Raw genomic sequence first — 13,563 nt, 5'->3', positions numbered from 1 at the left:
AAAATACCTAAGAGCTAGAAAAGTTTGCTAAGGAGTTAACACCCTGAAGCAAGAAGACAGCATATATAGTATCTGTGAAGAAGTATTATCTTCCTTTTGCAGATAAAGAAACTGTAGCATTAAGGAAGTGAAGTAATTTGCCAAAGATCACACAGGAAGTATGAAGAGCTAGGACTAGAACCAGCCCTGCCCTACTATGTGTTTCCTCCCATGTATATGAAAAGCCACAGGAGAGTGGGGGAGGGATAGCTCAGTGGTTTGAGCATTGGCCTGCTAAACCGAGGGTTGAGTGTTCAATCCTTGAGGTGGCCATTTAGGGGTCTGGGGATTGGTCCTGCTTTGAGCAGGGGGTTGGACTAGATGACCTCCTGAGGTCCCTTCCTACCCTGATATTCTATGATTCTATGAAAGGCTGCATGAGGGAGGATACTTCCACCCCAATTCTGCCATCCCTCTACACCCAATGAGAGCCCACTCCTCCAGTACTCCATACTAGGAGCTATTCCAGGGCAGACAGCTTGGGAAGTATGGTCTGTATATCAGTTATATACACACCATATGGCTTACCCATGTCCCTTGAAGGAATAAACTTTGGCGCACTGACCGTGAATAAGGGATGTGGCTGGCCGAAAAGTTGAGTTCATATTTGATGCTACGAAATCGTCATTAAAGTGTGCCTATTTGGGGAACATTTCACAATGGCCCAGAAACTGGCTCTGTAAGAGGTGACAGCACATGGTGGAGGTTGGGGGGACAGGGGAGGAGAATGTGACATTGTGTTGAATACTAGAAAGCTTTTGTTCCTGTTCATAATTAAATTATATTTGACAGTGGGATACAAGACTTTCTTTAAGCAGCTTTTTATTACATTAATATTGTATTTATGCCACATACTCTTGAAACAGTTATTACGTTAAGTAATTTATTTTTAATTGATTAGCATGGAACATAGCCTAACAAGAACCACATAATTGTATCTCCTCAGGCAGCTTCAGATTATGTGCTGACCTTTCTGACTGTTTTAATTCCTTAAAGTCTGAAAGCCCATTTAAGTCGATGGGAGTCTTGCCTTTGATTGCAATGTGCTTTTGACTGAGATACTGGTTTGTACATACAGTAAATACACAAAGCCACAATGCAAAATGTGCACCAACCTTGAAGTGAATAAGACTTGGTTTGCTATAAAAAGGACACCCCTTAAATTCATGACCGGACACAACTTGTTTGCGAATAATTCCACTTCGAAGTTTCTCCAAGTTTTCAGTGAAAATCTTTCTTTCCATTTTACTTGCACCTAGTGGCTTTGGATCTGTTTCATCTTTTGGCATCTAATAATTGAAGCCAATAAAAATGGTAATTTATTGATGATAAACCATATTTCACAGATTTTTTTTGTACACACTTGTATTCCACCAAATTTTCAGAACAGAACCCTAATTTTGAGCTTACAAATTTGTGCCTTAAATCTGTTCCAGAAAACTCAATTTTAATATTTTAATTAGCAGGCACTGATTGGATAGCAGGGTATATAACCAGTTGATTTGTATGTGCAAATGCAGCATGTAGACAGACAAATGGTTATGAATTCAAAATTAAAGGCTAATCTGAGGCCTCTTGAAAATCAGGCTCAATGTATTCTCTAGACTAGACAGTAAGAAGAGAAAATGATACTGAAAGTAGAATTTGGCCCTTTTAGGAAAAGCTGAAGAAGCTATCATTTAAAAGAAAAAGACTATAGGCCCAATTTTTCAAAAGCACGAAGAATATGTGCCTGCACAGTTTTGAACATGTGTGTAATTCCAATATATTGCACAACAAGGAAGTGTGTGGTTTGGCCATTTCTCACTTACTCTAGATAAATCAGGTTTTTCTCTTTTTACATTTAAAGAGTCAAGGAGAGGAACAGCTGAATACAAGTACTGAAAACTGTTGTCTGTATAAGAGGTAAAGTGGCAGTGAACTGAATAGATAGAAAGTGTTACATTAGATATTTATAGGTTTCAGAGTAGCAGCCATGTTAGTCTGTATCCGCAAAAAGAACAGGAGTACTTGTGGCACTTTAGAGACTAACAGATTTATTAGAGCATAAGCTTTCGTGGACTACAGCCCACTTCTTCGGATGCATATATGCTCTAATAAATAAAGCTTATGCTCTAATAAATCTGTTAGTCTCTAAGGTGCCATTAGATATTTAGGCATTCAACCCTCTCATTTTAAGCTCTCTTTCTGATTACTAGCATTCGTCCAAAAGTTCCATTCACATAATGATGATAATTATGGGACAATCTCCTGAGGAGGAATTTTATGTACAGTTTCTGATCCTCTCCACCCTTGTTTCAATTCCGAACTGAACTAACAGCCCAAATGGCAGTTTGTTGCTGGTTACCAAACTACAGCCTGCAGTTTAAGCAAGTGGAAAATAGTCAAAAATGATGCAATTAATAATCAAAATACTTGAGAATCATGATAAAGAATCACATCAGTTTTACTATTGCCTTATTGTAGGGACCAGAAGCTGGAGGATAAATTCTGTCCATCAGTTTATGCAAATCAAAAAGACAGAAATTGTGCCTTCAGGGTTTCAGCCAGCTGAAAAGGAATCAGACATTTTATGTTTCATGTAAACATCAGTAAGGGAAAGAAACCTCCCAGTGGGCCTAGGTGTGTGCTGTATAGAAGTTTCCTTTGATCAGTTTTAAATGTGTTGTCTTTCTCTTTCATTGAATGTCCCCGGGCTCTTGTATAACACACAAGAATAAACTCAAGCACCTGACTTCCCTAACATACCATTTATTATTTTATATACCTCTATCATACCTCTCCTATTTGTCTCCTCTCTAAACTAAACAGTCTCAATCTTTTCAACAACTCTTCCTCTTTTTACCATGCCTCTAAACCAGGGGTGGGCAAACTTTTTGGCTTGAGGGCCGCATCGGGGTTCAGAAATTGTATGGAGGGCTGGTTAGAAGAGGCTGTGCCTCCCCAAACAGGCAGGTGTGGCCCAGCCCCTGCCCCCTATCCAACCCCCCCTGCTTCTCACCCCCTGATGGCCCCCCGGGACTCCTGCCTCATCCAACCCCCCCTGTTCCCTGATGGCCCCCCTGGACCTCTGCCCCATCCACCTCCCTGTCCCCTGACCATCCCTGGACACCCTGCCCCTAACTGCTCCCTGCTGCCCCATCCAACCCCCCCTCCTTCCTGACTGCCCCCCAGGACCCCTGCCCCATCCAACCACCCCTTCTCCCTGACCGTCCCTGGACCCGCCGCCCCTAACTTCCCTTCGCCCCTAACTGCCCCCCACCGCCCCATCCAACACCCACTCTCCTTCCTGACTGCCCCATCCAACCACCCCTTCTCCCTGTCCCCTGACTGCCCCCAGCTCCCCCATCCAACCCCTCCTCTCATTCCTAACTGCCCCCCCCCCCCCGGAACCCCTGTTCCATCCAACCATCCCTTCTCCCTGATCGCCCCCGGAACCTCTGCCCCCATTCAACCCCTCTGTTCCCTGTGCACTGACTGCCCCGACCCCTATCCACAACCGCGGCCCCTGACCACCCCTCAAACTCCCTTGCCCTCTATCCAATCCCCCACCCCCGCTCCCTGCCCCCTTACCATGCTACCTGAAGCACCAGTGGCTGGCGGGGTGGCTGCACAATGACAGGCAGCCGCGCCGCCCAGCTGGAGCCAGCCACACACCGTGCAGCACAGAGCACCGGATCAGGCCAGGCTCTGCAGCTGTGCTGCCCCAGGAGCTTGTCGCCCCGCTGCCCAGAGCGTTGTGCCAGCAGTGGAGTGAGCTGAGGCTGCAGGGCAGGGGGAGCAGCAGGGGAGGGGCCGGGGCTAGCCTCCTGGGCCAGGAGCTCAGGGGCCGGGGAGAATGGTCCCGTGGGCCGGATGTGGCCCGTGGGCCGTAGTTTGCTCACCTCTGCTCTAAACATTTTTGTCACAGAATCCCTTCTATTCCTGCTAGAGCTTTTTAGAGATGACTAACCAGAACAAGTTGCAAAAATATGTTTTTGGAGGGGGTCGGGGAGGTTTGGAATTTTGTGTGGGAGAGAGCATCTGAGCAGTGTACTTACTGATAATAGTCTTTGTGTACATGTGCTTAATACGTTAGACACTTGTGATAGCCTATACCTCTATGTTCACCCCTTTTTACAAGACTATGATAAATGTCATACAAAGTATGCCTTTGGAGGTATCACTTGAAAACTCATAATTTACTGTTCGTTATTGTCCTAGTAAAATATGTGTGGCAACACATTACGTAAAGCTACAGGATTCTACTTATGATATTACTAAAGAAATGTTCTGAGTCTGAGGAAGAGTCACAAACCAGATCCCCAGAGACAAAAGGTTAGCCAACATCTCAGCCAAGTGTCAACAAAATCTAATGGACCACCACCTGGTAAAGTGGCCATTCTTTGGCAGGAAAGAGGATGTGGTCAAAAATCTACATCTTGACAAAAGAAACAGCTGGGGGTTCCTGTCCACACAGACTTTTGTCTCCTGAACCTCAGCTGGAAATGATTCTCGAAGAAGAGAAAGGACTATAAGAAGAGATAGAAGGCACCCCAAAGTATTCCTCCCTTCTCTCTACCCAAGGTTTCCACAACACCTGAAGAACAAAGGAAACAGCTTTGGACTGGGGGAAGGATCCTGACTGAAAGAATTCAGACAGTAAGATTGTTAGAACATATGGTAAGAGAAGCCTTTGCTTTGAATTCATTTAGCTTGTTAAGTTAGTTATAGCTGCATTTTACTCTTTATTTACTTGTAATCAATTATGACTTTTATGCTTCATTACTTGTAATCACTTAAAATCTTTCTGAAGCTAATAAACTTGTTTTATTGTTTTATCTAGACCAGTATGTTTGGATTGAAGTGTTTGGGAACCTCCATTTGGGATAACAAGATTTGTGCATATCATTTTCTATTAATAAAACAATAGAAATTTATATGAACTTTTATTGTCCAGGAAAAAGCTGGGCAGTACAAGACACACATTTCGGGGGGGAAATCCGGGTCTGGGAATTTGCTGGTGATGCTCTGCAGTGTAATTCAAGAGTGGCTGGCCATAGCAGTCTTGCAGTAAATCTGGGAGTAATTTACGTGCTGGAAGGTGTGTGAGAGCAGACCATGAGTGATAGCTCTCACAGCCAAGCAGTGTAAAAGGCACCCCAGGTTGGAGATCTGGGGGAGGACAGCTGTTCATCGGTCCAGATTGTACCCTGGGTAATGTCACAACACTATAAACACATTTTATATAGTGAAAAATAAATAAATAAATCCAGTCTTTGAGCAGGAGGGAGTCAGAAACCCAGCTGCTTACCAGCCAAAAAGCAACAAAATGTTGACAGCTGCACACCCGCCTCTCACTCTCTGGGTTTAACATAGTGTAAAGAGTGAATGAGAGATTCTGGGTTATCAGCATCTGGACGTGAAAATCTCTTTTTACCACTGCAAAGAGGTTAGACGCTCAGAAAATACAAGGGCAAATCCAGAAGACCTTACACAGCCCGCAACCAGGCAAAACACCCTTACTTGTGTCAATGAGACAGAGGGACAGACACTGCCATCCCCTACATCAGTATGAATCTGGAGTGGCTCCATTAAGTTCAAGAATGGTTCCTGTTGTTAAGCATGTCCATTTTATGGTGTGGGTCTGTACTGCTTTCCAGGGTGACTGCATATTGTTTAATTGGTCACATGATAGACAGTGCAGGGTATACATAGAAATTAGAATCAATAATGGAATATTTTGCACTTCATGATGCCTGTTAGCCAAGGCTCTCAAAGCATCTTGGGGAAAAATGATCTCAACAGAGGGAAGCTTGGAAGAGGATTTATTTTAACAGTAAATTGTAGTCAGTGGAGTTACTTCAGGTTTACACTGATATAATTAAAAGCAAAACCTGACCCTGAGTATGAACAGTAGGATTGGCTTAATGGAAATATGAGAGAAGTATGTACTTTTGCCACTGAATGAGAAACTGCTTCAGCACTTTTACGCTAGTCTATGTTGTCTCCATGTTGTTTACTTGCAAACTGGCTAGCATTACAGAGAGACCAACATCCATCAATCAATTAAACAAAATAATGATTTAATTGGAATTGCGAATGCAAAGATTTAGTCATCTACAGAAATTTACAAACACTGCAAAATATTGGGATTTTTTTCCAGCAAACCTATTGTGCTAAGACTAAGCTTTGGAGCTGAATTAAGCTTACTGGGTTAAGGCGGTGCAAAGCTCTTATTATACATACTGGTTCATCTGAAAGAAACACTGTGAGCCAAATTTATCCCTGATGTGCAACTCTCTTGATTTCAACAAGCAAGGACTTCGGGGGCTATAAATAACTGATCGGAGGTGTTTATATAGGATATTTTGTAAGAGAAGAAAGCCATAGTTGGTACAGGAGCCTGTGACTGGAATCTTGTCAGCCCTGTTTGGCTTCTTTCTTTGTGACTTCTCTTCAGCTGGAACTCAGCTTCCCAACTTCTGTATGAAGATATTCCAACCTTCCACTTGTTTTGTATTTTGCACCTGGGCAACACTATGTTCTGACTTTTGTATACAGCAATACTGCCTCTTCCCCACTTAAAGTGAGTCTTTTTCTGAACTTCCTGAGTGACTGACTGCTCAACAAAGTCAACTAATTTTTTAGCCCTCTCAGCTTTGATGCCAATTTATTTTTTCTATGGAAAGAGAATACATTTTTACTGATAGTGCCCTTTGATGCTAAAGTCTACTCTCAAGGTCACATGTGACTTAAAAAGGAGATCTATGGAAGGTATGTGCCTTAGGAAAATGTGCAAGTGCTTGGCGGCATTATGAAAACATCAGTTTCCACTTTGCATATGTACATTATTTATTTCTGATCGGAGCCCTAAATGTTGTTACTTTGCTATACTGAAAGATGTGCTTTCTATGCCAAGCACTGAGTGAAAAAAAATGTTTTCCACATGAAATGATCTTCATTACCAGCTCAACAGAATGTCATGTTCAGTTTTAAAAGTCAAACAAACCAGCAAACATGAAGTGATATATGTCTCCACAAATCTTGGAACTAAAACTAAGCCAGTTAATTTTCTCTATATAAGGGAACAAACACTTTGAGAATATAGTGGCAAACTTCAACTGCTTTGACTGATAAGTATTTTAACACATTCGCGGTTCTGTTAAGATTTGCATGTGCAGGTACCTTCTTTAAAACAAAACTTTCAAATGAATTCTTCATGCAAGACTTTGAGTGCACATTCACACAGTGATAGCAAGAGTCGGAAAACTTCTAAAGGCAGTGAGAAGGCCAATTTCTAGGAAACTAACAGTGGGAAAAATGCAGGGGATAAAATGAGAAATTAAAAGTTTTACCTTGTATAAGTTACATTCTTGACTCCAAAGTCCTGTAAACTCTGGCTCAACTAGAGTCTCATTCGCCTCTTCATCATCATTTTCATGGATCGTATCTTGCAATGCTTTTTCAGAAAAATCCACCACAGAACTAGATTTGTCATCAACTAAGGAACAAGCTGATGGAGTGCACCAAGACTTCTACAATGAGACAGAAGCAAAATTCCAAGGAACTATTGAAACTATTGTTTTACTCCAGCAGCAATACCTTAAGAACAGTGTAAAAGCTGCGTGGAGAGGCTCCAAACAGAGCTGTGTTTGTCACTTGTGACAAGCTAATCTGAAATTAAGTCTACAACTACATTTTACTCCTGAGTTAAATAAGGAAGTGTTCCATCTCAAGAGAGTGTCAGAACTGGACTAGCAGACTGAGACTGATGAGACTATTGAGAGATCTGATGGGGAAACTAGCCCATTGCCTGCTCACATTGTACTGTACAGCACCAGGCTCTAGCCAATGCAGATGCTATTTCACAACCACCAACTCAAACTATTAATTTTCAGGGGTGGAAAAAATACTATTTCCCTGCCACTCTGATAACAGCAGCCCTAAAACATTTGACCAATTCTCTAAAGGTTGTTAGGTATAATAGCATTGCTTACCTGCAGTACTGCTCCAGCTGGATCTTCATAGGCATTCTCAATATACTGCCATGTTTTGATTCTCCACTGTAAGGAATCGGGAAGTTTACCCTGACTCCTAAGTGCCTCTGCCCGAGCTTGATGTTTTTTCTGCTTCTCTACACATGCTTCCTCTTGCAAAATTCGAGCTACAATCTCAATTTTTCTAGATTTCTGCTGTTCTGTAAATTCTCTGTATTAAAAAATTTAAAAAATGAACAGAAATCAGAAAGAAAGTAAGAAAGAAGCCATTGTTGTGCACTAACAATACTACCAAAGGGTCCAGATTTTTTGAGCCTTTAAGCTATACTGCAGTGATGATCTGTGTATATCAAGATACCATGGGATTTTTATAATTTCTACTTATTTCTACAGACTAAATATTTTCAATTATGACTTTTTAAAAGACGTATTTGGGAAGGATATCAGGGCTTAGGCTTTATCCTTTAATGGGATATTGTAAACTTGTGATCTCGTCAGTTTATAATAAAAGAACTCAAAGAAGGACTGTCTAGTGGCTAGGCCACTAGCCTGGGACTTGGTAGACATAGATTCAAGTCTCTGCTCTGCCATAGACTTTGTGTGACCTTGAGTGATTCACTTATGGCATGTCTACACAGTATATCATTGCACACTACAGAGGTGTGATTTCTAAAGCACACTAATTGGTCCTTGTAGATTGTGCTGATGCATACTAAAAGTACCCAACAATACTATGTTAAAGCTCAGTAGGTAATTCTTAGTGCACACCAGCAGGCTCTACATTGAACAATTAGTATACAACACGTTAGTGTGCTTTAGAAATCACACCCCTGTAATGTGCATTTGCCATGCTATGTAAACAAGCCCTCAGTCTCTCTATGCCTCAGTTCCAATACTAGCAGTTCTAGTGCTTTTAGTAGTTCTAGTACATCTCTGCCTCACAGCAATGTTGTGAGGATAAACACAGTACAAAGTTTGAGGTGCTCAGATACCAGGGTAATGGAGACCATATAAGTACCTTAAAAATAGAGAAGTCATTTGAGATCCTGTCTGCCCCTAAATCCCTCTGACAATTTCTGTGATTTTTGCAATAACATTTTCTTATATTTTAAAATGTTCTTTTTCTTCCCTGTGCTGTATCAAGGACTAACTCAAATATTGTTGAAACTGACTATAACCAAAGTGTAATCAACGCACAAAGTAAACAAACTGAAAAAGCAGGAAGAAATTTTTTCTCTATTCTCTTTCGGTTATAGTAATCTTAAATGTTACTTGTAGCAATAGAAAACACACTTCTGTCTGAAATTATCTGATTTTGAAGCCATAGCTCTTTAAAGTACAGACTTTAGCTAGCAGTCTAGGGTGATTACGCTAAGCTAACAAAATGAGTGTGTTGGTGGGGCCATTCTGTTGAGAAGGGAATTAACAGAATCCACAGGAAAAAATGCTATTTCTATTTCTTTTATCTATATTCCTTTAGGTTCTGTATAATTTTCAGAAACAGAAATTATTTATAGTAAAGATTCAATTAGCTTCTGAGGTTTACATTTTCAACTGATTTGTTTGTAAATGATTGCTGATTCTAAATATAGGCAGGACATTATCTTTTGCACTTATATATTGATCGTTATATCGCAAATTGCTTTATTAACAGTTAATTTAGCCTTGCAACACTCCCGTGAAGCAGTTATGTGGCGTAACCTCCAGTTTACATTTGGGGAAACTGAGGCACAGAAAGTAGCAGACCCAGAAATGACAGCGGATGCTTGACTCCCAGTGCTGTGCCTTACCTAAAGACCATCTTTCTTCCCTACAATTAGTTCATGAGTTTACTTTGCAGTCTACAGAAAGTTTAATAACAGAAAATCATATTAGCCCTAAATCACATTTTATATGTAATTTGCTATCTTTTTGAAATTGAACAGCACAAATTAAATTACAGATTCTAATGGTTAAAGAATTAATTATTCTGCAAATAATTCAGGGACATATACTCAGGTTGAGACTCAGATAGGAGATAGAGGACAGAACATCTCTGTTATGGGAAGAAAGGACTAAGAGAAAAACAAAGGCACTCGAGAAATAGGAGGTTAGCAGAGTAATAGCTGAAATTAGAAAGGAACTGCTGTGAGGAGCATGCTGTCATGTATAGCCAATAGCAAGTCTAGCAGAACATGTGATCCACACTGGGACTGCTATGTAAATTACAAGGGGAAATAGTGAAAAAGATGAAGGATTAAACCTAAAAAAATAAGGCAGTCTTTTCAAGGACAGAGTATCCATAACTCCTGCAGAATGTTTATTCATTAATTTTTTTAATGTGCATTTAGCGCTAGCGAAAGTGGCTGGTTCACAGCTCCAAAGACTGAAGTCTTCTGTTTCTACGGATATCAAGTGCATTAGTGATTAGTCCCCACACTGCCTCCTCAATCTGCTTCAATCCTAACCTAGAAGATCACTTCTAAATTCAGTCTCCCTGGCCAGTCATCCATAGCCTCACTGGTGCATCTGTCAATAAGAGTTCCACTTCCATCTGCTAGGTTTTCATGACATGGACACCTGGCCAGAGAATGGACAAAACTTCAGACCTATTCATGTGGGCCATCTAGTCATGCTTAGATGGCAACAACTTTGGTCTTAACAAAGGCCCTGATCCTGCAATTCAATCCATGTGGATTGACTCCCATGCAGCGCTCCACTGACTTCAATGGGTCTCTTTATGCGTGGTAAGTTATACCTGCACAGCTGCAGTGGTAGGTTGGGGTCATGGTTTGGATTTGAACCAGTGACTCCTTCACACTTTTTTAAACTATAAGGAAAAACAGTTGAGCCAAATACTCAACTGATGTAAATCAACCTAGCTTCTTTAAGTCAATAAAGCTTTGCCAATTCATATGATCTGAAGATTTGGATTGATAGTTTCTATCTACACAAGATTCCAAAAAAAGAAGAACAGGGGTTTGTTACAAGGATAGGTTCCTGGGTTAGTGGTTTTGTTCAGTGATTGTTCAGACAATCAACTCCGGTTTGAATAAGGACTGGGAATGGCTGAGCCATTACAAACATTGAATCTATCTCCCCTTGTAAGTATTCTCACACTTGTTATCTAACTGTCTGTCTGTACTGGGCTAGCTTGATTATCACATCACTGAACAAAACCACTAACCCAGGAACCTATCCTTGTAACAAACCCCAATGTCAACTCTGTCCACATATCTATTCCAGTGACATCATCATAGGACCTAATCACATCAGCCATACCATCAGGGGCTCGTTCACCTGCACATCTACCAATGTGATATATGCCATCATGTGCCAGCAATGCCCCTCTGCCATGTACATTGGCCAAACCAGACAGTCTCTACGCAAAAGAATTAATGGACACAAATCTGACATCAGGAATCAAAATACTCAAAAACCAGTGGGAGAACACTTTAACCTGTCTGGTCATTCAGTGACAGACCTGCGGGTGGCTATATTACAACAGAAAAACTTCAAAAACAGACTCCAACGAGAAACTGCTGAGCTAGAATTGATATGCAAACTAGACACAATCAACTCCGGTTTGAATAAGGACTGGGAATGGCTGAGCCATTACAAACATTGAATCTATCTCCCCTTGTAAGTATTCTCACACTTGTTATCTAACTGTCTGTCTGTACTGGGCTAGCTTGATTATCACTTCAAAAGTTTTTTTTCTCTTAATTAATTGGCCTCTCAGAGGTGGTAAGACAACTCCCACCTGTTTATGCTCTCTGTATGTGTGTATATATATCTCCTCAATATATGTTCCATTCTATATGCATCCGAAGAAGTGGGCTGTAGTCCACGAAAGCTTATGCTCTAATAAATTTGTTAGTCTCTAAGGTGCCACAAGTCCTCCTGTTCTTCTTTTTGCGGATACAGACTAACACGGCTGCTACTCTGAAACAAGATTCCAAGAATCAGTTCAGTTCCCTGGGGTAGCAAGGCTAACAGCAATATAGATTTCATGTTTTCAGTTTCTGAGTGGAGCAAGGTGGAGATTCACTCCTGTATGAGTATCGACTTGGAGTAAAAAGTACACAAAGAAATGACTGCTTACTGCTTCTGCCTTTCTAACTCAACACGCTGTTTATGGAGAAAAATCTCCTTGGTGACGTTGCCTCCTTCTGCCAGAATAGCCCCTCTCATCTTCATCTCTTGCTTTTTTGCCTCAAGAGCCTTTGCTTTGTCCCTCACCTGGAGGGTTCGAAGGGTTTCCTACAAAATCATGCAAAAACAGTTACATATTTTACTCACATAATATAGAATACAACATACAGAATCTGATTTTAGTCCCTTTCTCTATTTACAAATTCATGGTGGATTTTTCTACCAAGAGGTTGCTTTATTCTTTTTAATAGTTGAACTTCCCTTTGAGTTTGTTTGGTTTTTGAAAATCCTTTAATTGTACCTGATTTTATTTGCAATAGTTGAGTCAATTGCACCCCCAGCTCACACAGATTACTCCTGCTCCTGGCAAAGAGCCGTGACTGGGTCAGGACTAAATGCATGAACCATGTCTCTTGACCACCACCAACCTTTTCCAGGGCCGCCCCCTGAAACAAGTTACTCTATGCAACAATGTGTGGAAGGCATTGGTGGTTATAATACAATCAGTGGCTAGTTAAGATAGTTAAGACCATCTTTTCAGACTCTGGAATACATAGATTCAAAGAGGTAAAACAAAATTATGATAGCCTTTAATCTGAATTTCTTCATTTTCCTGTTGGTTTAACTTATTTTAACTGTTATGCTAACTGTTTTATTTTAATATAAAGCATTTCTGTATTGAGAGCAAGACAATCAACCACCCTATAGGCCAGATTCTGACCCCCTTACTCATGGAATACCATATTCTAGGTGTGGTGCCACTGAATTAAGTGAACTGCTCATGGAATAAGGTATTTACTCAATGAGAGTGAGGGTATTTGAATTTGGCCCTGAGTCTGACTCTGTAACCTTTAGTGGCTAGACTCCTAGGTCATGTCATACCAGGGGCATGCTGAACATTGAAATGGTTTTCATTAAAATCAGTCACTCCAGAGAATCAATTGCATCACTACTAATCTTAGCAGTCGTAGAGGTACCCTATTGGAAGTTATGTTATTTTTCAGGGACAGCACAGCTTGCATCCTTTTTTCCATATGCTCCTGAGTTTTCAGTTCTTCCTTTGCTTCTTTCTGACGAATTCTGTTGGTAGAATAAAGCCTTTCAGGTTCGTGTCCTGCTGTGAAGCATTCAGCATTAAAATGGCTAACCTGGCAAACAGTAATTGTTGACGTTGCCAAATATTCCTCCTGTAGGTTACACTGTTTGCTATGATAATGGGTCCAGTAAAATAGAACAGTTGGATGAGTCTTCTACTTAGAACCACTGAAGTTTCAAAGGGCCACAAAGTCTCAACAATGTATTTTCTTAAACTTTGAGTATCTATCAGTAGGTGTGTTCCATATTGAGATCAACGCCTAGCCACTAAAATATAGTTAAAATTCAGGTATTGGTTATATAACCAAGACATACA

The 13,563-nt window shown here is 40.9% G+C and overlaps 1 protein-coding gene and 1 long non-coding RNA gene across 10 annotated transcripts in view; one reads left to right on the top strand and one right to left on the bottom strand.

The window, feature by feature from the left end:
* CFAP74 (cilia and flagella associated protein 74) overlaps nt 1-13,563 on the bottom strand; it is a 119,024-nt gene that overhangs the window by 69,616 nt on the left and 35,845 nt on the right. For 8 of the 9 annotated variants that reach the window (XR_010594260.1, XM_065575235.1, XM_065575233.1 and 5 more), the window contains 5 exons: nt 13,130-13,232; nt 12,103-12,260; nt 8,019-8,229; nt 7,377-7,556; nt 1,155-1,328 (listed from right to left, as the gene is read on the bottom strand). Coding sequence is in view for 8 of the 9 variants with exons in the window: in XM_065575235.1 (XP_065431307.1) it covers nt 1,155-1,328; nt 7,377-7,556; nt 8,019-8,229; nt 12,103-12,260; nt 13,130-13,232 (826 nt within the window). In the remaining variant the exon portion in view is untranslated. The remainder of the gene's footprint in view (nt 1-1,154; nt 1,329-7,376; nt 7,557-8,018; nt 8,230-12,102; nt 12,261-13,129; nt 13,233-13,563) is intronic. The other variant, XM_065575234.1, reaches the window with a different exon arrangement.
* Nucleotides 1-13,563, top strand: part of LOC135976977 (uncharacterized) — a 131,160-nt gene that overhangs the window by 113,318 nt on the left and 4,279 nt on the right. The window lies entirely within an intron of this gene.

This window comes from Chrysemys picta, chromosome 21 (assembly GCF_011386835.1).
Source record: "Chrysemys picta bellii isolate R12L10 chromosome 21, ASM1138683v2, whole genome shotgun sequence".
NCBI lineage: Eukaryota > Metazoa > Chordata > Testudines > Emydidae > Chrysemys > Chrysemys picta.
Note: the sequence above shows the minus strand (reverse complement) of the source record. Positions and strands in the feature narration are given on the sequence as shown.